The sequence below is a fragment of the Lampris incognitus genome, chromosome 3, assembly GCF_029633865.1.
Source record: "Lampris incognitus isolate fLamInc1 chromosome 3, fLamInc1.hap2, whole genome shotgun sequence".
In the NCBI taxonomy this organism is placed as follows: domain Eukaryota; kingdom Metazoa; phylum Chordata; class Actinopteri; order Lampriformes; family Lampridae; genus Lampris; species Lampris incognitus.
The window spans coordinates 5,698,131-5,720,139 of NC_079213.1; the positions used below are offsets into that span (position 1 = coordinate 5,698,131).

General features: G+C 47.8%; 1 protein-coding gene across 1 annotated transcript; it reads right to left on the minus strand.

Annotated features, from left to right (window-relative positions):
• Positions 1-59: 59 nt before the first annotated feature.
• On the minus strand, positions 60-18,971 carry LOC130109602 (SIN3-HDAC complex-associated factor-like). Its single transcript, XM_056276570.1, has 6 exons — positions 18,845-18,971; positions 16,794-16,921; positions 8,613-8,712; positions 6,353-6,467; positions 3,296-3,446; positions 60-2,395 (listed from the first exon to the last, which is right to left on the minus strand). Exons 2-6 carry the CDS (start codon positions 16,919-16,921, stop codon positions 2,101-2,103), a joined length of 789 nt encoding a protein of 262 aa, XP_056132545.1. The 5' UTR covers positions 18,845-18,971; the 3' UTR covers positions 60-2,100.
• Between the last annotated feature and the right edge of the window lie 3,038 nt (positions 18,972-22,009).

A 22,009-nucleotide genomic window follows, 5' to 3' on the forward strand; every position in this document is an offset into this window, starting at 1 on the left:
TTTTAGACAAAACCAGTGTAAATCAGTGAAAACTGTGTGAAACTATCGTGCAAGTACAGGCATAATTTGACTCATCGGCGCCATCCTGTGCCAGACAAAAAGTACAAAAAAAAAGCTCCATACTGTAGGTCACACAACTGCATCCAATTTCGTCTCGTCTTTTGAATGAATAACAGTTCGGGACACATCCATCCGTTATCCAAACCGCTTATCCTGCTAAGGGTCACGGGGGTGCTGGAGCCTATCCCAGCAGTCACTGGGCGGCAGGCGGGGAGACACCCTGGACAGGCCGCCGGGCCATCACAGGGCCCACACACACACAGCTAGGGACAATTTAGTACGGCCGAGTCACCTGACCTACATGTCTTTGGACTGTGGGAGGAAACCGGAGCGCCCGGAGGAAACCCACACAGACACGGGGAGAACATGCAAACTCCACACAGAGGACGACCCGGGACGACCCCCAAGGTTGGACTACCCCGGGGCTCGAACCCGGGACCTTCTTTCTGTGAGGCGACCGCGCTAACAGAGCCAAACCTTTCCAGCAAATAAACGCTGAAGGAACGACAGTGGTCTGTCACTGCAATGAAAGCTTATCCTGAAATCTGACAGGCCACCACGAGCCTGGCCGTCCCGTTCAAAGTGCACTGAACACAATAGGGAGGGTGCAGATCTGCCCTGCTCTGCCAGAACAGCAAGATTCAATGACTTGACAACTACAGTTTTAGGACACGGTACAAAGCGAGAGGATTCGAAAGTCAGCGATCTAACGGTTACCTTTTTTTTTTTCTCCTTTATTCATTTATATACAAAAATATACCCGAGCTGTACAAGATCCCATCCAGGCAAATCTAGACAAAAATATTATGTTGAAAGCACATGCAATCCCATGCAAAACACTCCTAGCTTTGTGTAAGCGAGTTCTGCACAACGGCCCCTGAATCTGAATCAACATTCCTTGGAAGGCCTCATACGAAAACGACTGCGAAACATCGGGGAGAGGGAGGGACCACTCGCCGGCTTCTCGGTCGGTGGAAGGAGGCTCTCTGACATCAACGGGGGGGTATAAATAGCTACCGAGCCCCCATCCGACACGACCGAAGAGGCCGAGGACGAAACGCCCCTGCGGCGCGTCATTACAGCTGCCCGGCGTGGATTTCGACTCATGTCGTCGCCACCGCTCTGCCCCGCGGCTTCAGTTTTAGCTTATAATGGTTCATCTGAAGGTTTCAGATCACAGCTGGATCTGGACGAGTGCTCAGAATCAGAAGTCTCCCTGATTAACTTTGTGCTTTCCGTGCACTGTGAATTTATTTATTGTCACCATCAGTGGTTCAAATTCATGTTTTTTTGTTTTTTTTCTCTCTTCATTATTTTACAGTTTCAAAACAAAAAAAAAAAGGACACGAGCGCGACAGATGACTTTAGGAAACTTCGACTGTCTGAAGATGCCGGCGGCCACATTTTCAGCCATGTGGGACAACGCAACGGAAAAAAAATCATAACTGTCAATGCTCTCTCCCAGACATCTTGGATTGTCATGACAAAAACAAACGACAACAATAATAATAACAATAATAAAAAAAAACCTGTTCAATTTATACAGGAGGGAAAGCCGGCATGGAAAAAGGACGAAGGTCGTCATGTTTCACGGGCGTAGAGCCGAGAGGAAGGGGAAGGCAGTGAGTTTGGAAGGCTGGGTTGTAGCTTTATGGCTCCATCCTAGAAGTAAAGGGTCAATCCGGAGGTCTCAAGGTTTCCGTGCAGCGTCTGTCCGCCCAGCATTTCAGACAGAGAGCGGAAAGAAAGTATTTACAACAAGGTAGAATGTGGTATTTCTCTGAGACGAGGATGGGGCGACGGGGCTCCTGGGGTGGAAGGTCAGTTCATGTGACGTCAGATAAATAAGGAGAGTCCACAAAAACCTTTACGTGAAACAAACAAGAACAAACGGTTGCAGCAGCTTGTGAGGGACTAAAAACCCGGCCGGGGTCTGGGTGGGACCACGTGCACGTGACAAGTTTGGTAGAGTTTTGTGGCCCGGCGGCTGGAACAGAGCGTCCCTCCAACCAGGAAGACGACGGCGACCCTGTCGTGACATCACCACTCCTGCCCTCCCTGCTCCGCTTTGCCCTCCTCCTCCTCCTGCTCCTCCTCCTGTTTCTCCTTGGGGGACTGTGAGCTACCCTGCGCCGGGACGCTCGCTGCGTCCTCTCCATTCCCTCGCCTTTCTTCTTCCTCCTCCCCCCCAACCACCTCCTCCTCCTCCTCCTCTTCTTCGTCCTCTTCTTCATCTACTTTTTGTTTCCTCTGGCAGCAGGGCTTGTACAGGTGTGGGTCGATGATCACTTCGCCGTAGCGGCCCTTGTAGATGATCCCACAGCACACCTTTTGTCTGGAAAAGAAAAACAGCTGGTCAGTGGCTCTCAGTCAGTAAAACAGCCTGTAAAACCGAGTAACTGCATACTTTAAAGAAGATTTATGGGTGAGTAACGACGCTGTATGGCTCCATTCAACAAAACACACCAGTCCTGGATGACAATGCTTCTGTGCAAATATAATGTACACATCTCCTGTAATAAAACAGCCAACGTTGCGCCCTCTGCTGGTGGAACTCTGCCAAAGGTGTGCGGCATTAAATGCTCGTGTGTCCAAGTACAACAGTCCACAGACACGTCGCACATACAATAAATAAATAAAACTAAGTAAAAGATGTGAATCGAATGCATGCTCATGGAAACCGCCTGATCCCAACCATCCACGCCATCTTGCTTTTTAGCCTGCAGGGGGCACCATATTGTTATTTAATAAATGCTGGACAGGATGATGTGTCAGAATGCATCACCCTGTTCAAAGTTTATACTTAAATGTAATTTGAGGCACGCTGGACCAAAGCACTTGCCCAACGTCGTGTTGCGTTCTTTATTAGTCACTGTTAGTTTAAGTCTTGTACCCCCCCCCCCCTCCTTCTTTTCCTCCCCAATTGTACTTGGCCAATTACCCTACTCTCCACATCCGGCTTCCTACCAGCAGACACGGCCAGTTGTGTCTGTAAAGACGCCCGACCAAGCCGGAGGTAACACGGGGATTCGAACTGCCGACCCCGTGTTGGTAGGCAACGGAATAGACCGCTACGCTACGCTACCCGGGCGCCTAGTCTTGTGTTTTTAATCATTTTGAAACCAGACGGCCGTTCTTTTTAAATGACGGGATCTGTACTTCATAAGAAAAAGATCAGTTGGTCTGTTAAAATGGGACATATATACCATTTGGCCACAATCAATCTAGCCTCTACCTTTTCCAGTAGGTAAGGTCCAGGAAAGAGAAGGCTGGAGAGCGGGAGGAGCCAGGTGAAAGCTCGCTGTCTGAGCCCTCGTCTGATTGGTTGCTGTAGCTGGGGGACTGCGCTGGCGAGGCACTGGAGGTGGTGCTGTGAGCGTCAGAGTCTGTGGGAGCGAAACACAGCACGAACAATCAGATCACACAATCAGACTATACAACTAATTAGATCACACAATCAATCGGATCACTTCCTGCTTCAGAGAATCACAGCACTTGTATGACCACAAGAATGCTTCAGTGTATATATATATATATATATCCCCCTTTCTCCCCAATTGGATCCGGCCAATCACCCCACTCTTCCGAGCCGTCCCGGTCGCTGCTCCACCCCCTCTGCCGATCCGGGGAGGGTTGCAAACTATCACATGCCTCCTCCCATACATGTGGAGTCGCCAGCCGCTTCTTTTCACCTGACAGTGGGGAGTTTCACCAGGGGGACGTAGCATGTGGGAGGATCACACTATTCCCCCCAGTTACCCCTCCCCACTGAACAGGCAACCCGATCAACCAGAGGAGGCGCTAGTGCAGCGACCAAGACACATACCCACATCCGGCTTTCCACCTGCAGACACGACCAATTGTGTCAGTAGGGACGCCCGACCAAGCCGGAGATAACACAGGGATTCGAACTGGCGATCCCCGTGTTGGTAGGCAACGGAAAAGACCGCCACGCTACCCGGAAGTAATAATATTTAACAACAACAATAAACAATCATGTTTATGTTTACTGGCCATGTAGGTTTGCGCATGTCATGGAATTTAACTCAGTTCCATGGCTCTCTCAGTGTACAACACAGAATAACAACACTACAACACAACAATGTTCAGATATATACACGAGGATTGACGTATACAGGTGAAATAAGAGACGATAAAGTGCAATGGTGCAGAGAATATATCAGAGATGCTAAAATAGATGTTAGCAGGTACTTGCCTGAGGTAGATGGACATGATGGAGGGTGCCAGTATACGTACAATGTACAGTACAGTATATACAACATGTACAGTACAGTATATACAACATGTACAGTACAGTATATACAACATGTACAGTATATACAACATGTACAGTACAGTATATACAACATGTAAGATACAGTATATACAACATGTACAGTACAGTATATACAACATGGTTAGATTTATTTGACAATCGTAAGCGTTCATTTGAATGACAGCACGCGGAAAGAAACTATTTTTATATTTGGTTGTTTTGAGGTACAATGCTCTGTAATAATAACAACAATTACCACTGTGAGGTAAGGTGCAGGGTCTTGTAAAAAACAGTTGACGAGAAGTGTGTGGGTTGATACTGGAAGCTTTCTGTCAGGTGATCTCTAACGGCACCTCCTCCTACACTCACCTTTTTATTAAAAACTTGTGGATTAACAACTTCCTGACAGACAGGAGGCAGCTGGTGAGACTGGGAAAAAACAAATCCAGCACCCGGACAATCAACATTGGCACCCCCCAGTGGTGTGTGCTCTCCCCTTTATTCTTCTACCGCTACACAAATGACTGCACCTCAGGAGGAGACCCGTCTGTTAAACTCCTGAAGTTTGCAGACGACACAATCGTCATTGGCTTTATTCGGGACGGTGACAAGTCTGCATACAGATGGGAGGTTAAACGGCTGGCCCTCTGGTGCAGCCATATTAACCTGGAGCCAAACATGCTCAAAACTTTGGAAATGACAGTGGACTTCAGAGGGAGTCCCCCAACACTGCCCCCTCACCATACTCAACAGCATGGCATTTACAGTGAAAATCTACAGATTTCTGGGTTCCATAATCTCCCAGGACCTAAGGTGGGCATCCAACATAGACACAATCATCAAAAAGGTCCAGAAGAGGATGTTCTTTCTCCACCAGCTCAAGAAGTTCAACCTGCCTCAGGAACTGCTGATTCAGTTCTACACCGCAATAATCCAGTCTGTCCTCTGCACATCCGTCACTCTGTGGTTCGGATCGGCCACCAAACAGGACAGGGACAGAGGACAATGGACGGTTAAGTCTGCAGAGAAAAACACTGGTGCCAACCTGCCCTCCACTCAGGACTTATACACCCCCAGAGTCAGGAAACGGGCAGGCAACGTCACTGCAGACTCATCACACCCTGGTCACGACCTGTTCCAACTCCTCCCCCCTCTGGTGGGCGCTAGAGAGCACTGTACCCCAAAACAACCAGATATAAAAACAGTTTCTTTCCGCAGGCTGTCATTCAAATGAACACGTAACACTGTCAGATAAATCCAACCATGTTGTGTATATACTGTACTGTACATTGTACGTATACTGGCACCCTCTGTCATGTCCATCTACCTCAGGCATGTATGTAAGTAACCTGCTAACATCCGTTTCAGCATCTCTGATATATTCTCTGCACCACTGCACTTTATCACCTCTTATTTCACCTGTATAGGTCCAGCCTTGTGTATATATCATCTGAAGATTGTTGTGTTGTTATTCTGTTAAGTCCACTGAGAGAGCCACGAAACCGGAGTCAAATTCCATGTAGTGCAAACCTACATGACCAATAAACATGATTTTGATTGGTGAACTTTAGAATATACCATCAACGTGTTTTGGGTGAGGTATCCTGTAAAGTCAGGCTTCCATAAGAATGGTCAGGGTCTTAAAATGCTCCGGGCCAATCACATGACTGGCAATAATGTTTTTCCGCCAAATAGTATTTAATCTCACACTCCCCTAAAAGTCATGGCATTTCCATCTTACTTTACAAAAGTCTGACAATTTATATGAAAAATATAGATTTGAAAATTAATCATTTCATCTGAAATCAAAAAGTCAAAGTAAACAAACCCTTTTCTGCTCTGACATATGGTGGGCAACCCCACTTTAGGTGGTTGTAACCTGCACTACATTTGCGAACCTCCCAAGCGCTTACGCACACACACACACACACACACACACACACACACACACACACACACACACACACACACACACACACACACACACACACACACAACTTTGTGGCAGTTACTTACAGATTCTCTTGAGTTTGTTCTGCACAAGGCTGATCTGGTTGGGTCTGGCCTTTTTCTTCATCTTCTTGGTCTTCATCGTGGCCTTGAGGCTCGAACTGCCTTTTGCATCCACCACCTGATAACCCGCGATAAAAGGAAGGTTGGAAATGTCCACTTCATGTCAACTATCAGCCAAGTAGGTAACAGGTAATATCACATAATTGGGAATTTCTGGGATGCTTGGTATACAACAGGAAAGGTACATGAACAGGGTTTTACACACACACTATACATCTAAATCCATAGATTTATCAAAATATGCTAATATCCAATTTGCCTCTGAGGAAGGAATCATGAGGCAACCTAGGCTATCTTTCTGCACATGGTGCAAAACAATAAGAGCTAAAAGTAGAATGGCACTGTGCTGTAATACTACTACTACTACTACTATTACTACAACAACTACTACTTTCGGCTGCTCCCGTTAGGGGGCGCCACAGTGGATCATCAGTTTCCATCTTTCTGTCCTCTGCATCTTCCTCTGTCACACCAGCCACCTGCATGTCCTCCCTCACCACATCCATAAACCTCCTCTTAGGCCTTCCTCTTCTCCTCTTCCCTGGCAGCTCCATATTCAACATCCTTCTCCCAGTATACCCAGCATCTCTCCTCCACACATGTCCAAACCATCTCAATCTTGTCTCTCTCGCTTTGTCTCCAAACCGTCCCACCTGAGCTGTCCCTCCAATATGCTCGTTCCTAATCCTGTCCTTCTTCATCACTCCCAATGAAAATCTTAGCATCTTCAACTCTGCCACCTCCAGCTCCACCTCCTGTCTTTTCCTCAGTGCCACTGTCTCCAAACCATACAACATAGCTGGTCTCACAGCCATCTTGTAAACATTCCCTTTAACTCTTGCTGGTACCCTTCTGTCGTAAATCACTCCTGACACTCTTCTCCACCCACTCCACCCTGCCTGCACTCTCTTCTTCACCTCTCTTCTGCACTCCCCGTTACTTTGGACAGTTGACCCCAGGTATTTAAACTCATATGCCTTTGTCACCTCTACTTGCATCCTCACCATTCTGCTGTCCTCCCTCTCATTCACACATGTATTCCATCTTGCTCCTACTGACTTTCATTCCTCTTCTCTCCAGTGCATACCTCCACCTCTCCAGGCTCTCCTCCACCCACACCCTACTCTCGCTACAGATCACAATTTTCTCCTTCCTCAGTGTCTAACCTCTCATATAGCTCACCATACACCTTTTCCACCTCTCGCTCTGCTTTACGCAGCGTCTCCTTGTACTCCTGTCTACTTTCTTCATCTCTCCAACTATCCCACTTCTTCTTTGGCAACCTCTTTCTCTGTATACTTTGCTGTACTTCCTCATTCCACCACCAAGTCCTGTCCTGATGACACACCAAGTGTGCTGTAATATTCTACTCTCTATATTCTATTTACACGGTTTTTTTATGGCTTTTTTCCCTTATTTTTTCTCCCCAATTGTATGCGACCAATTACCCCACTCTTCAAAGCCGTCCTGGTCACTGCTCCACCCCCTCTGCTGATCCGGGGAGGGCTGCAGACTACCACATGCCTCCTCCAATACATGTGGAGTCGCCAGCCGCTTCTTTTCACCTGACAGTGAGGAGTTTCACCAGGGGGACGTAGCGTGTGGGAGGATCACGCTATTCCCCCCAGTTACCCTTTTCCTCCGAACAGGTGCCCCGACCTAGCAGAGGAGGCGCTAGTACAACGAAAAGGACACATCCGGCTTCCCACCCGAAGACATGACCAATTGTGTCTATAAGGACGCTCGACAAAGCTGGAGGTAACACGGGGATTCAAACAGACAATCCCTGTGCTGGTAGGCAACGGAATAGACCGCTACGCTACCCGGACGCCCCCTATTCACACGTTTGGTTATGAACTTACAGATGCCAAATTTATTGGGAAGGTTACAACATTTTACTATAGCCCTTTCCAAACCCAACTGGTCAAAGTTTAGCTGGAAGTACACCAGGAGCTTGCAGGTTTAAGTCCTGGACCTGCAGGGAAAATCTGAGCTGGGAAAGTAAATGAAGAATATTCGACGCTCCTGTGAAAACTACACAGTGGTTCTACCAAAGCTGATTTCTACGTATTAAATCCAGAGTGTGAAGCAAGGCACCACTGAGTGAGTAAATAAAAAATAATTAAAAGGACGACAGGAGCAGATGAAGCTATTCTCGTGAGTATTCCAATTTAAAATACAAAGACATTGAACGTCTCCTTACGTGGTTCCAGTTCTTCTTTGACCCCGCTGGGAGCTTTTTCCATCTCTTGACCAACAGGACACAGGCGTTGCAGATGTCCCCGCAGCGCATCTCGCCCAGCCTGTGGGGACACAAGAGGATGTTGGCCTCGGTTACACTAGCCATTTCTTTTTTTCCTTTTTTTTTGTGGTGGTGGTGGTGGTGGTGGTGGGGGGGGGGGGTTTCACCCTTTTTCTCCCCAACTGTATCAGGCCATTTACCCCACTCTCCCGAGCTGTCCCGGCCACTGCGCCACCCCCTCTGCTGATCCGGGGAGGGCTGCAGACTACCGCATGCCTCCTCCAATACATGTGGAGTCACCAGCCGCTTCTTTTCACCTGACAGTGAGGAGTTTCACCAGGGGGACATAGTGCATGGGAGGATCATGCTAATCCCCCAAGTTTACCCTTCCCCCCGAAAAGGCGCCCCGACCGACCAGAGGAGGCGCTAGTGCAGCAACCAGGACACATACTCACATCCAGCCTCCCACCCGCAGACACGGCAAGTTGTACCTGTAGGGATGCATCAAGCCAGACGTAATGCGGGGATTCAAACTGGTAATCCCCATGTTGATAAGGCAACGGAATAGACTGCCACGTCATCCGGACGCCCCTTTACACTAACCACTTCTGTTAGACTTTTATTATTAGTATGGAACCTCACTAGGATGAAAGTTATAGGATGTAAAAAGAAAACGCTTGAAATTCTTTTTGTTTTCAGTGGTATTGTATCAGGATGAAATTTGGATATTGTCATAACATACTACACAGTGTTGTCTAAATTGATGATAATGAGAATCTATGACCTAAAATTTCTCATTAAAAGAGGTCTGAAATACTTGAGGGAGTATAATTTGAGCAATTTGATTTCTTTTGTTCTTTGATGCACCATGTGGTGCAACCTGGACACATCGTCAGTAATGAACCCGGGGTCATCAGGTGTTTCGGGGCTTAACATCAAACACCCTCACCCAAGCGACCCAGCTGGGGGTGATCAAGCCCTTACTTGTGTCCAGGTAGCGCATTATGCCAAGCGTCCCCCCTCTTCAATCAAGAGCCAACAGGAAGCCTTTTTCCATGGCTTCCATGTTGTTCCTAATGGATCTTCTTCTTTGCAGCCCACAAATCCCCAAGAGTCCCAGGAACCAGTGTAGAGACTGGCCTGCAAAACCTCTGCAGCCCACTTCAGCCGGCTCACAGTGGGGCTTCCACCCATTCCTCCAACACTCAGCTACCAGATCTGCATACCTGGCTCTTTCTTCCTTTCTTGCACCTCCTCCATCCAATCTTCCCAGGGGACAGTTAGCTCTATCTAGCAAAACCACTTGTTTGGTTGCCACGGACATCAGGACCATGTCTGGCCTAAAATGTGTTTATTCAGTCTGATAAGGCACTATCCCTGCCCACCCAAGGATGAGCCATTTTTGGTGGCACGGTAGCCCAGTGGTTAGCGCTGTCGCCTCACAGCAGCAGTTACAGAACAGATAACCAACAGGGTTGGTTAGATTCACAGATGTTGCAGCAGGACTGCCTCTTAGAGAGTTCAAAATGCGCAGTGGTGTAATCTCAGATTCGGATTCTGATGCAAGTTACAGCAGTGTTTGCAAGCAGATTTTTGGAGCTGAATCTAAAAACAACCTCAGACCGACATGCACTGCCCCAACTACAAGACTTGTTGGATAATCTCAGGGGATTCACGTGGTTCTCAATCTTGGGCCAAGGTAGTGCATACTGCCAAGGTTTTGTTGATGAAAAGTTGAGACACCTAACAGACTTCAGTACCCCCTGGGGCTTATATGAATGGGTACGCATCCTGTTTGGCCTAACAAATGTCCCAACTGCCTTTCAAAGATGTATGGAGAAAGCCCTGTAGGGCATCAGAAACAAATGCTGTTCTCCCTATCTTGATGATGTTCTGTGCTACTCCAAAACTTTCAGTGACCGTGTTGACGATGTGAGGAGAGTGCTTTGCCAGATGTGCGACCTTGGGATCAAACTTAGTCCCAAAAAGTGTGAATTATTTAAGCTGCAGATCAGGTACGTTGGCAAGATGGTTTCCGGAGAAAGCATTCAATTCATATTGACCCAAAAGGCCTTTAAGTAGTCCAGTCCTGCGACTGGAAGAGAAAGAACCAAAAACAGTAGGTGAAGTGAGAACCCTACTCGGATTCCTCAGCTACAATAGATCTTTCATTCAGGATTTTTCACTGCGGGCGTAGCCATTGTTTGAGCTCCTTCAAAGTCCTGGTGAAGTGACAGTAACATTGGCAGCAAAATCTGAGAGGGAAGAGCACAGGAAAGAAGGGAACAAAAGGCAGCTTCCATCCAAAACTCCAATCAATCAATCAATCAATCAATCAATCAATCAATCAATCAATCAATCAATGAAGTTGCATTTATTATAGCTCTTTTCTAGCTGCAACAGCCACTCAAAGTGCTCTCTCCCAAGATCAAGTAGACTTCCAAACATCAGGCTGTAGTGTCAAGGTTCATGAACACGCTCACTCATCTACCAGTACGGGCCTACCCAGACTTTGACCTCCCATACCGACACCTCTAACAAGGTTTAGGTGCAGTCCTTTACCAACCCCCTCAGAACGCAACTACCATCTGCATTCGGGAAAACTTGAATTTTTAGCGCTCAAGTGGGCAATCTGCGACAAGTTCAGACACTACTTATATTATGCACCAACTTTTACCGTATACACTGACAACAATCCATTGACCTATGTGTTGAACTCAGCCAGACTTAACAATGCGGGGCATCGCTGGGTTGGTGCGTTGGCCAATTTCCACTTTGATATTAGATGTAGACCTGGCAAGGCAAATGCAGATGCAGACAGCCTATCCTGGTACGCTGTGAATCTCAAAGACCATCTGACAGCGTACACTGAGGTTGTGTCCCCTGACACTGTCTCAGCTGTGTGGCAAGGAGAGAAGGCCATTAAGAATGAGGATGTTCCATGGGTAGTGTCTTTAAAATGGTGAAGCTCATCAGGCAACATGGAGGATGAGATCCAAAATGGTCACATCATGCCTACTCTGTCAACCAGGGACCTCAAAGCAAGTTAACATGATGACCTTATCATCAGGGAAGTGATCGTGCTTAAGGAGAATGAATGGATTCCAAATGAAAAGGATAAAAGCAAACACGGGGCGAGAAACCAGAAGGCTTGTGCAGGGATGGAATAAACATCGCTAGAAAGAGGAACCATCTACAGAGAATCTGGAAACAGGAAACAACTGGTTGTGCCAAACAAATTGAAACCACTGATCGTAAAGAACATGCATAACAACATGAGTCACATGGGGTCTGACAAAGTAATTCACGTGGGATATGACTGATTCCATTGGCACTTTATGCAACGTGAAGTGGAGGAATAGGTGACCAAGAAGTGTACCTGCGTTAAGCAGAAACATCCGACCATTCCTAGAGTGCACCTATGGGCACCGTCAAAACAAGAGCACCCTTTGAATTAGTCTCAGTTGACTACCTTCATTTGGAGCAAAGTAAGGGGGATTACGAATACATACTTGTGCTAGTAGACCACTTTACCAAAACCGTCCAGGTCGGGGGGTCGGAGACAAAGCAAGAGAGGCAAGATTGAGATGGTTTGGACATGTGTGGAGGAGAGATGCTGGGTATATTGGGAGAAGGATGCTGAATATGGAGCTGCCAGGGAAGAGGAAAAAAGGAAGGCCAAAGAGGAGGTTTATGGATATGGTGAGGGAGGACACGCAGGTGGCTGGTGTGACAGAGGAAGTTGCAGAGGACAGGATGGGATGGAAACAGATGATACGCTGTGGCGACCCCTAACGGGAGCAGCCGAAAGTAGTAGTAGTAGACTACTGGACCACTTTACCCACTATGTGCAGGCTTACCCAACCAGAAATAGGTCTGGAAAGAGGGCCACCGAAAAAAATCTTCCAGTTGTAAGCATAGTACATGCTTACAACTGTACTAAGCATGATGCTACAGGGTACTCTCCATTCTTTGTTGTATGGAAGGCACTCACTGTTGCCAATTGAGCTAATATTCAATGTTCAGCCTGAAAATGAGACACAGACACACCAAACTTTTGCACAAAAGTGGGCAACAAAGATGCAAGAAGCCTACAGAGTTGCTTCAAAAAACAGCTGAAAGTCTTCTGAGAAAGGGAAATACTATGATAGATGTCCAAAAGGTACAACTCTTCAACCTGGCGACTGGGTTCTTGCAAGGAATCTATCTGAGAATCTCCTGGGAGAAGATGGTGCATTGAGTAGTCGAAAGAGCTGAAGATGGACCCGTCTACAAAATTCAGCCTGAGAATGGCGACAAGTCATTGCGTGTGTTACATCAAAACCTTTTACTACCTGTGAATGACTTACCTCTGGAGCCAGATGTTCCTGAAGATCCTGTGAAGAGAAAAGACAAACAAAAGAAAACAAAACCTGTGGAGAATGTAGAACAGGATGTAGAAAGCTCTGATGGAGAGGAGTGGTACTATCCTCATCAGCTTACTACTCCTGATAGACAAAGACATGCAACAAAACAGAACACAAGGCAGTGTAGAAGAGTTCTATCCAGAATGTCAGGGAGGAACAGCAAGAAGCTGTTGAGGAAGAGGACCTACTTCAGTCAGGTCAGATGTCAAATGCTGGTTCTGGTTAAGTAGGTAGGAACTGTAAGAGATCACCAGAACAGTCTACACATTCTTATATGTGCCGGACTTCCATTTGTTTGCTCAGGTTCGTAAACGCACTTACAATCATTCACATGTTATCCAATGCGTAGACTTATTCAGAAGCTATGTAGTGAATGTAGAAACTGTTTAGTGAAGTGAATCGCGGTAAAATGTGTTTATTCAGTGAGCTAAAGCACTAATTTCAGTATGCTAGCTAGCTGACAGTGTTACAAGCAAAGTATGCTAGAAAATTAGCCATTACGTGGCAGAACAGTGTAGCTGTAATTGTAAGTTTTAGAAACAGAATGGTGAGTGTTTTGGAAGCATTATTTTGATTATTAGATTGTTAATTAGTACAATGACAGACCCCTGGACTATGATGTTTGTGGATGACATTGTGCTCTGTAGTGAGAGTAGGGTGCAGGTTGAGGAGAGCCTGGAGAGGTGGAGGTATGCACTGGAGAGAAGAGGAATGAAAGTCAGTAGGCGCAAGATGGAATAGATATGCACGAATGAGACGGAGGACAGTGGAATGGTGAGGATGCAAGGAGTAGAGGTGACGAAGGCATACGAGTTTAAATACTTGGGGTCAACTGTCAAAAGTAATGGGGAGTGCAGAAGAGAGGTGAAGAAGAGAGCGCAGGCAGGGTGGAGTGGGTGGAGAAGAGTGTCAGGAGTGATTTGTGACAGAAGGGTACCAGAAAGAGTTAAAGGGAAGGTTTACAAGATGGTAGTGAGACCAGCTATATGTTACATGGTTTGGAGACAGTGGCACTGATGAAAAGACAGGAGGTGGAGCTGGAGGTGGCAGAGTTGAAGATGATAAGATTTTCATCGGGAGTGATGAAGAAGGACAGGATTAGGAACGAGTATATTAGAGGGACAGCTCACGTTGGAGCTGCCAGAGAAGAGGAGAAGAGGAGGCCAGAGAGAAGGTTTATGGATGTGGTGAGGGAGGACATGCAGGTGGCTTTTGCAACAGAGGAAGATGTAGAGGACAGGAAGAGATGGTCCTGAGATGATCTGCTGTGGCGACCCCTAACGGGAGCAGCCAAAAGTAGCAGTAGTAGTGGCAGAATGGTGTAGCTGTAGTTGTAAGTTGTAGAAATAGAATGTCGAGTGTTTTGGAAGCATTATTTAGAATTTTAGATTGCTAATTGGTATACTGTTATGCAGCTAGCAAAACTCTGTTTCCTCAGTGACTGGCATGAAGTGGCATGTAGCCAGCAGAGGTACAACATACATGTGAATTTTGATCGCGTTTAGCTCAGTTAGTGCAGCATACAAAGTGAGGTTGCTAATGTGTGGTTAATTCTTGCTATGTTTACGTGTGTGATTAATTTCTAATACGTTTGAATGTTCATTTAAGTAACTGTCATGATAAAGGAGAGACAAATTGCTACTAATGTTTTACACGACATACGTTTATTTCCAATACATTTAAGTTTGATAATTTAGTGGAAATTGACTACTCGCCTCACGAATATGTTGCTCAGCCAACACAGTATTCCTTCGAGCCAAAAGGGTGCATCTCCAGTTTTATAGCGTCCCGCTACGGACATGCCCTCTATGTTAATGGTGATTCGTGACGTGGCAAGTTACCATATTTTCGCAAACCGGAAACATGATTTTGACCGCCGATATCTCTCGTCTGGCCATAAATGTGATTTTAGGGCTACCATTTGTCTCATCGATCACGTCCACACTCCTTACATCGATTAACGACAGGAAAAGTTGGATTTTGATGCAAGTATCTCTTGCATCAAAATCCAAACTTATTTTTATTGATTAGTAGACCTTTTTCATAAATACTTACATATCATATTTGATTTTACCTGTTTTTTTGCCCCCCCCCTCCTTTTCACCCAAATTGTATCTGGCCAATTACTCCACTCTTCTGAGCCGTCTCGATCTCTGCTCCACCCCCTCTGCCGATCCGAGGAGGGTTGCAGACTACCACATGCCTCCTCCGATACATAGGGAGTCGCCAGCAGCTGCTTCTTTTCACCTGACAGTGACCAGAGGAGACGCTAGTGCAGCGACCAGGACACATACCCACATCCGGCTTCCTATCTGCAGACACGGCCAATTGTGTCTGTAGGGATACCGACCAAGCCGGAGGTAACACGGGGATTCGAACCACCGATCCCCGTGTTGGTAGCAATGGAACAGACCGCCACGCCACCCGAATGACGTGATTTTACCTGTTTAATCAAAGCCAGAACGTTCTACACATTTGCATGTGTCAGACTTCCATTTGTTTGCTCAGGTGCCACCTTCCTTTTGAGACTGGTAACACATGCATAGAGACAGTTACAGTGGCCATCATTCACCTTTCTGAGAACTCCAGTCACATCTTGACCACATCAGTGGAGTTATTATTTCAGGGGACAAATTCTGGCTCATCTCTTTTCATTGCGTTTGAAATCTTCAGATTGTGGGTCATCCGATGGAAGAATTTAGGAGTTTTGCTCATCATAAACTTGAAACACGTGAACATTTCGTCCCCAATGTGGCCAGAGCTTGTGTACTTTTGGACACTCATTATACCACAACACAATCCCAACAGAGGAAACAGATAAGGGATACGGGAATGATCCGGTTTGTGTTGTGATCAGTCATCTACATAGCCCAGCCATCAGTTGTGTAAGAAGACACGAGTCAAACTCAAACCCCGTCAAACTCTCCACCTGCCACTTTCCTCGGAGCGGGTCACAACCAGAAACGCCAGAAACGAGAGCCCGCTCGGGGCTCGCCTCACCGCGTAAGTGAAAAAATGACAACAGGAACAAAGTGACAGAGATACAGCTAAACGATGGAAACCACTGGAGTCGGATAAAAGCCATTTCAAAAGACATGTGCGAATGTACAGTGGCACAATATCTCAACCACCATCGTTCGAATTGGATTTAAAACATCATGCCCAGGGCGACAGCGGTCTATCCGCAGGCAGCGGGGATGGAACGATACAATGAACCACATGGGTGTCGCTGAGATAATGGCGTTTATTAATATCGTCGTCGGGGGAAAACTATTTCACCTGCTATGAATCGTGCTGACTCACACCTCGTCACAGATACAACCACAGGCACGGAGCTTAGCAACTGAGATAAACTGGTAGAAGCAAGTAAGCAAAAGAATAAAAAAGAGAGACAGACTGACAATTTGTTCAGTATACGACATTAAACAAGTGTGTTCTTGAGTTGCCAGACAAATAATGATGAATGTGTTGCAGGATGACAGATACCTGGATGAAGAAAGATTGTTCACTAATGATAGTTTATTCATTTGAAGAAGGGGGGTACGGTCATAAGATATAGTAATAAGCTGTGCAGAAATGAGGAGTGTGGTCCCAATGTGAGTGTCAAAGGCACATATCAGGAGCTGACTAGGTACTTCAACAGCTGGTCCAAAGCAATAAAACGCCACATGATCCCAGATCTCTCGCTGTTATGAGCCGTGGAGAGCGAAATGGCGCTACAGGGCCGGCGACTCACCCGAAACAACTCTTGAAATCCCTCTCGTATCTCTTGCTGTCGGTGAAGCGAGAGCTGGAGGACTTGGCCCTGCAGATGCAGCAGCCGTCTATGCTCCGGTACATCTTCGGCTTGTGGAAGCCAAACATCTACAATAAAACAGACAGGCGCAATCGTTAGGTTTCTCGAGAAGTACAAAAAAAAAAAGGCATTACAGCTCAAACACCGACTTTTCAAAATATTGAAAAGCAGACCCTGAAATACATAACGTGGCAATCTCGCCATTATTTTCTTGCATTATTTTCCAAGTCACCCTTGTCTGAGTTCAATGACCCAGAGTGGCATTTATCGTTATAATACAGGAGGGATTTGCGTGCGTAACACACTTATCTACGTCATACGTCGTTTAGGTGTGTGTGCGGGGGGGGGGAGGGGGAGGGGGGGGATCAGCCTCAGCATCACCGGGACAGGAACAGCGTGGCCCCGGCAGAGCGACGCTCTTACGCAACTGTGGTCCTGATGCGACTGGCGGCTCGCCATGTGCTCGCTATGGCCCCGGACACGGTAGAAACCACTACCCCCACCCCACCCCCTCCTCCCCCCCTTTTTAAAAATAAACTCATGCGTATGAAGCACGCCGCTTTATAGCTGCCGACGTCATCAATATGGATTCAACAAGCACACGCGTCGGGGCTGAAATTGCGACGTTTTATTCCCTATGTAGAAACGGGGGGGGGGAGGTGGGGGGTGGAATCGACGTGCTGGAGGCAACTTAAATATCAAATCGCTTTTAGGTCAGAATATTTTTTTTTTTAAAAAGGAAGGAAACGTCGCCAGTGCAGCTTAACGCACACACATTCCGTCAGTGGTTGTATAACCGCGGCGTTAGCGAGGGCACATGGCAGCGCCGAGCCGAGGAGGAAGCGGGACGACGCCTGCAAAGCCTTCCTGCAACCCGACGATGCCTGACGCGACGGAGGCGTCGCTAGACGACGGGCAACGTGGGAGGAGGAGGAGGAGGAGGAGGAGAAGGGGGGCGGGGGGGGTCACATCAAGTTCACAAAAGACGCTCTATTCGTGTATTCGGTTTTTCAAATCGCCGATTTCCGTCCGAGGGAAGCGGAGAAGAAGCCCAGCGGACAGCGCGGCGCGTCCACCACGCGTCGCGGTCGCGTCGCAGCCGCGCGTCGCCGACAGCGAAAACGGCGGATTTAAAAAGACGGAAACGCGTCGCTAAACGTTCCCGTTGCGCATCCGTGGCGCGGATCTCGGGATTCTCCGCAATGACGGAGGGGGGTGGTGGGGGTGGGAGGGGGACGAGTTTAAGTCCCCGTCCCGAACTGTAAACACGCGCACGTCTCCACCGAAGCCCGCGTTTCCACTTTGATCGACAGCCGTTCCAGGGACTATTTTCTTGTCGTTTTGCCGCACGTTCTGAAGTGGCGCCGGCGGGCGGAGCAGCCGCGGAGTAATACCGCCTCTCTCGTCCCCGCGTTTAAACGTTTCGGACGGGCTCTGACGCAGAAACACACCCACTTGCCCACCGAGTCCGGGCCAGCCAGCCACACTCGCACACTTACACATTTTGGTATAAACAACAACAACAACAACGCCGCCACTGGCCATATTAGTTGGGGCAGAACCCTGCGCCACCGGGGCCGAGCAGACGGGCCAAGTTGGCCGCTCCGCGATGGGTAAACACGAGCAGAACCCGCGTCGTGAGCGGAACCGCTCGCTTCGGGGCGAACGGCCCAACGTTAAGTCGGCAAAACACGAGGTCCCGAACTTCCCCGGAACCCCCGAAGAAGAGCAACAGCACGGGGCCGCCGCCGCCGCCGCATCTGCCCAGTCAACGCACGACACCATTACTATAACGACCGCTCGTTTCCACCCGCCTTTTACAATAACACCGGAGGGGGGGACCGGACCGGATTCGGGTGACCCGGGTTCTGGTCCGGTCCCAGCTGCGAGACGAGAGACCGTCTCCCCACAACTTCTGCACACGCCGACGTGCACCGTCTTCACTGACAAGAGTTGTCCCGGCAGTCCGGAACCGGAGAAAACGGACTCACCTTGTGCCCGAATCAAGCCTTTTTGGACGTCGATCCGAACCCCCGGCGTGGTTAAAAAGAAGAAAAAAAAAAAAGACGCGTTCGGTACCAAGTCTCGTTTAACGACGGAGGGGGGGGCGGGGTGAGGGGGGTTTGTTGTAAGACGTTTCGCACCGCTCGGTTGTTGCCGTCGACTACTTTCAATGCGTGCCTGGCCGTAGTGGAAACGTTTGCGCATGCGCGTCAAGCGACCGCCCGCTCCGCCATGTTCTGATTTTTTTTTCTTCAATCAAAGTCATTTGCATACAGGGCTGACGTTTCCCCTCGCGCGCCCATATAAGGAGGAGAATTACGCGGGAAACAAGCGACGGGGGTGGGGAGGTGGGAGGGCGCGTGACCGGTTGCCATGGAGAGGTTGAAGGGCGCAAAAACTACCGGAGTGACGCTGCTCGGCGTGAGGGTACAATGGCGGAAGGCCGTTCTCGGCGCGGTGGCGCCGGCAGAAAAGTTCAATGGGGGTCCGAGAGGGACCAGATGTTTCTCGGAGGGGGGGTCGGAGCGTCTCCTCCGCCACGCAACCGCAGCGTATATCGACTTTGACTGCTGTATTTCTTTTACAGCCTTTCACGAAGAAGAAGAAGGAGAAGAAGAAGAAGAAGAAGACGAAGAAGAAGGGGAAAATATTAACTTTATAACCTTCCACGAAGAAGAAAATTGGATTTAAAAGCGGCTTTCGGGGTACCCAGTGCCACTGTACAGAATGAATAAAAGAAGGGGGAGTGATGGGGGGGCAGATGAGGAGAGAGCTTGAACTCATGGGGGGGGTAAAGGAGGTTTATTTGCCTCTTGAAAGCCTCTATAAAGTTTTGAGCTGAGCCTTAAAACGGGGGGGGGGGTAGATCCAGGAGAGCGTTTCAGACCCGGTCCCCCCCATCGACCTGAGCCCGGTGGGGACGGCTAGGGGAGCGGTGTCGGAGGAGCGCAGGGAACGGGCTGGTGTGTAGCTAGAGAGGAAGATGTGGGGGGGAGGGGGGGGATGGGCAGTGGCGGATCTAGAGATTTTTTCCTGGGGGGGCAGAGGGGGGCAATGGACATTATTCTAAACGTGTTATTATTCAAAACTCGGATTTCATCCAATGTGTTTTGCTCTCTGCTGTTTGAGATGAGTTTGGCGCGGGTCTCATGGACCTTCACCATGCATGCACATAAAATATACGGTAACACTTTAGTATGGGGAACGTAGTCACCATTAATTAGGTGCTTATTAGCATGCAAATTAGCAACATATTGGCTCTTAATTGGTCATTATTACGTACTCATTAATGCCTTATTCTGCATGGCCTTATTATGCAACCAGTAAGCCATTAACTATGAGTTTTCCCTCTATAACCTCAGAAGTATTGCTTATTAGTAGTACCATCTCAATATGCTTTGCTTAGTATGGCCTTTATAAGGTGGTAGTACCACAAGAAGAGTTATTCCCCCTTACTAACACTTAATGAATATGGTCTGTTCTTACATAACAACACACAAAACTACAAGTGTTCATAGTGTTAAATTACTGTAAATTAAGTTTTGTTACTTAGAATATGTTCCCCATACTAAAGTGACATCTTGATCATTACTAATTCACTAGTAATTAAGTTTTTTTATGTTCCCCATACTAAAGTGTTACCAAATATACTTTAAAAACATATGATCTGATTTATAAATGGGGTGGCAAGACTGTGTCCCAGAGGTGGCAGCTACCACCCCTGTTGCCACCCCGTGGATCCGCGCCTGGAGATGGGTAATAAATATCCAAGTCAAAGTAGGTTGAATCAGTTGATCCGGACACAGCGTTTATTGAGAGAAACGTTTCACCGTCACCTAAGTGACCTCTTCAGTCTCCGCTGACTGCAGGTGTCCCGCCCTGATAAACAACACAGCGGCGTAACGACCGGAACCAGCCATCTGGTCCATAGGCAAACATGCGTGACCACCTCCAGACTGGCCAGGAGGGCGGCACAGCACGAGAGCTACGCGTCAGACCAGGACTCCACAGTCTGCACCATCTACAGGCCGGTGGCCACTCTCTCAAGGGTGAGGATGTGCACTTCCCTGATAGGGGGGAACGCCGAACGGGGAGTCAAAGAGGGAACGACCATCCCTGAACTGGGGTGGAGGGGGGGTCTAAGAGTATATCTGTCTCCATCTTACAATGCCGTGATTGCAGACATTCCCAAGTCCTCTGTGAATAGTACACATGGCCACTGTGACTCTAGTTAACGGTCATATTTGCGTAACGCCCTGGAGAATTTGGTAATGACCTTTAGGAGAAAGCTGAATCTTCCCCGAGTCTTCATAGCAGAGAGCCGCGTGCGTGACTGCACACACACACACACACACACACCCTCACAAATGTATCCTTGTGGGGGCCCCCCTCATTGACTCACATTCATTGACATCCCTTCCCTAACCCTTAACCCTAACCTTAACCATGCAAACTACATGCCTAACCCTAACCCTAACCCTAACCCTTAACCCTAACCTTAACCATGCAAACTACATGCCTAACCCTAACCCTAACCATTACCTAACCCTAACCTTAACCATGCAAACTACATGCCTAACCCTAACCCTTAACCCTAACCTTAACCATGCAAACTACATGCCTAACCCTAAACCCTAACCTTAACCATGCAAACTACATGCCTAACCCTAACCCTTAACCCTAACCTTAACCATGCAAACTAAATGCCTAACCCTAACCCTTAACCCTAACCTTAACCATGCAAACTAAATGCCTAACCCTAACCCTTAACCCTAACCTTAACCATGCAAACTACATGCCTAACCCTAACCCTAACCTTAACCATGCAAACTACATGCCTAACCCTAAACCCTAACCTTAACCATGCAAACTACATGCCTAACCCTAACCCTTAACCCTAACCTTAACCATGCAAACTAAATGCCTAACCCTAACCCTTAACCCTAACCTTAACCATGCAAACTACATGCCTAACCCTTACCCTAACCATTACCTAACCCTAACCCTTACCCTAACCTAACCATGCAAACTACATGTCTAACCCTAACCCTAACCATTACCTAACCATAACCCTAACCTTAACCATGCAAACTACATGCCTAACCCTAACCCTAACCATAACCTTAACCTAACCTAACCATGCAAACTACATG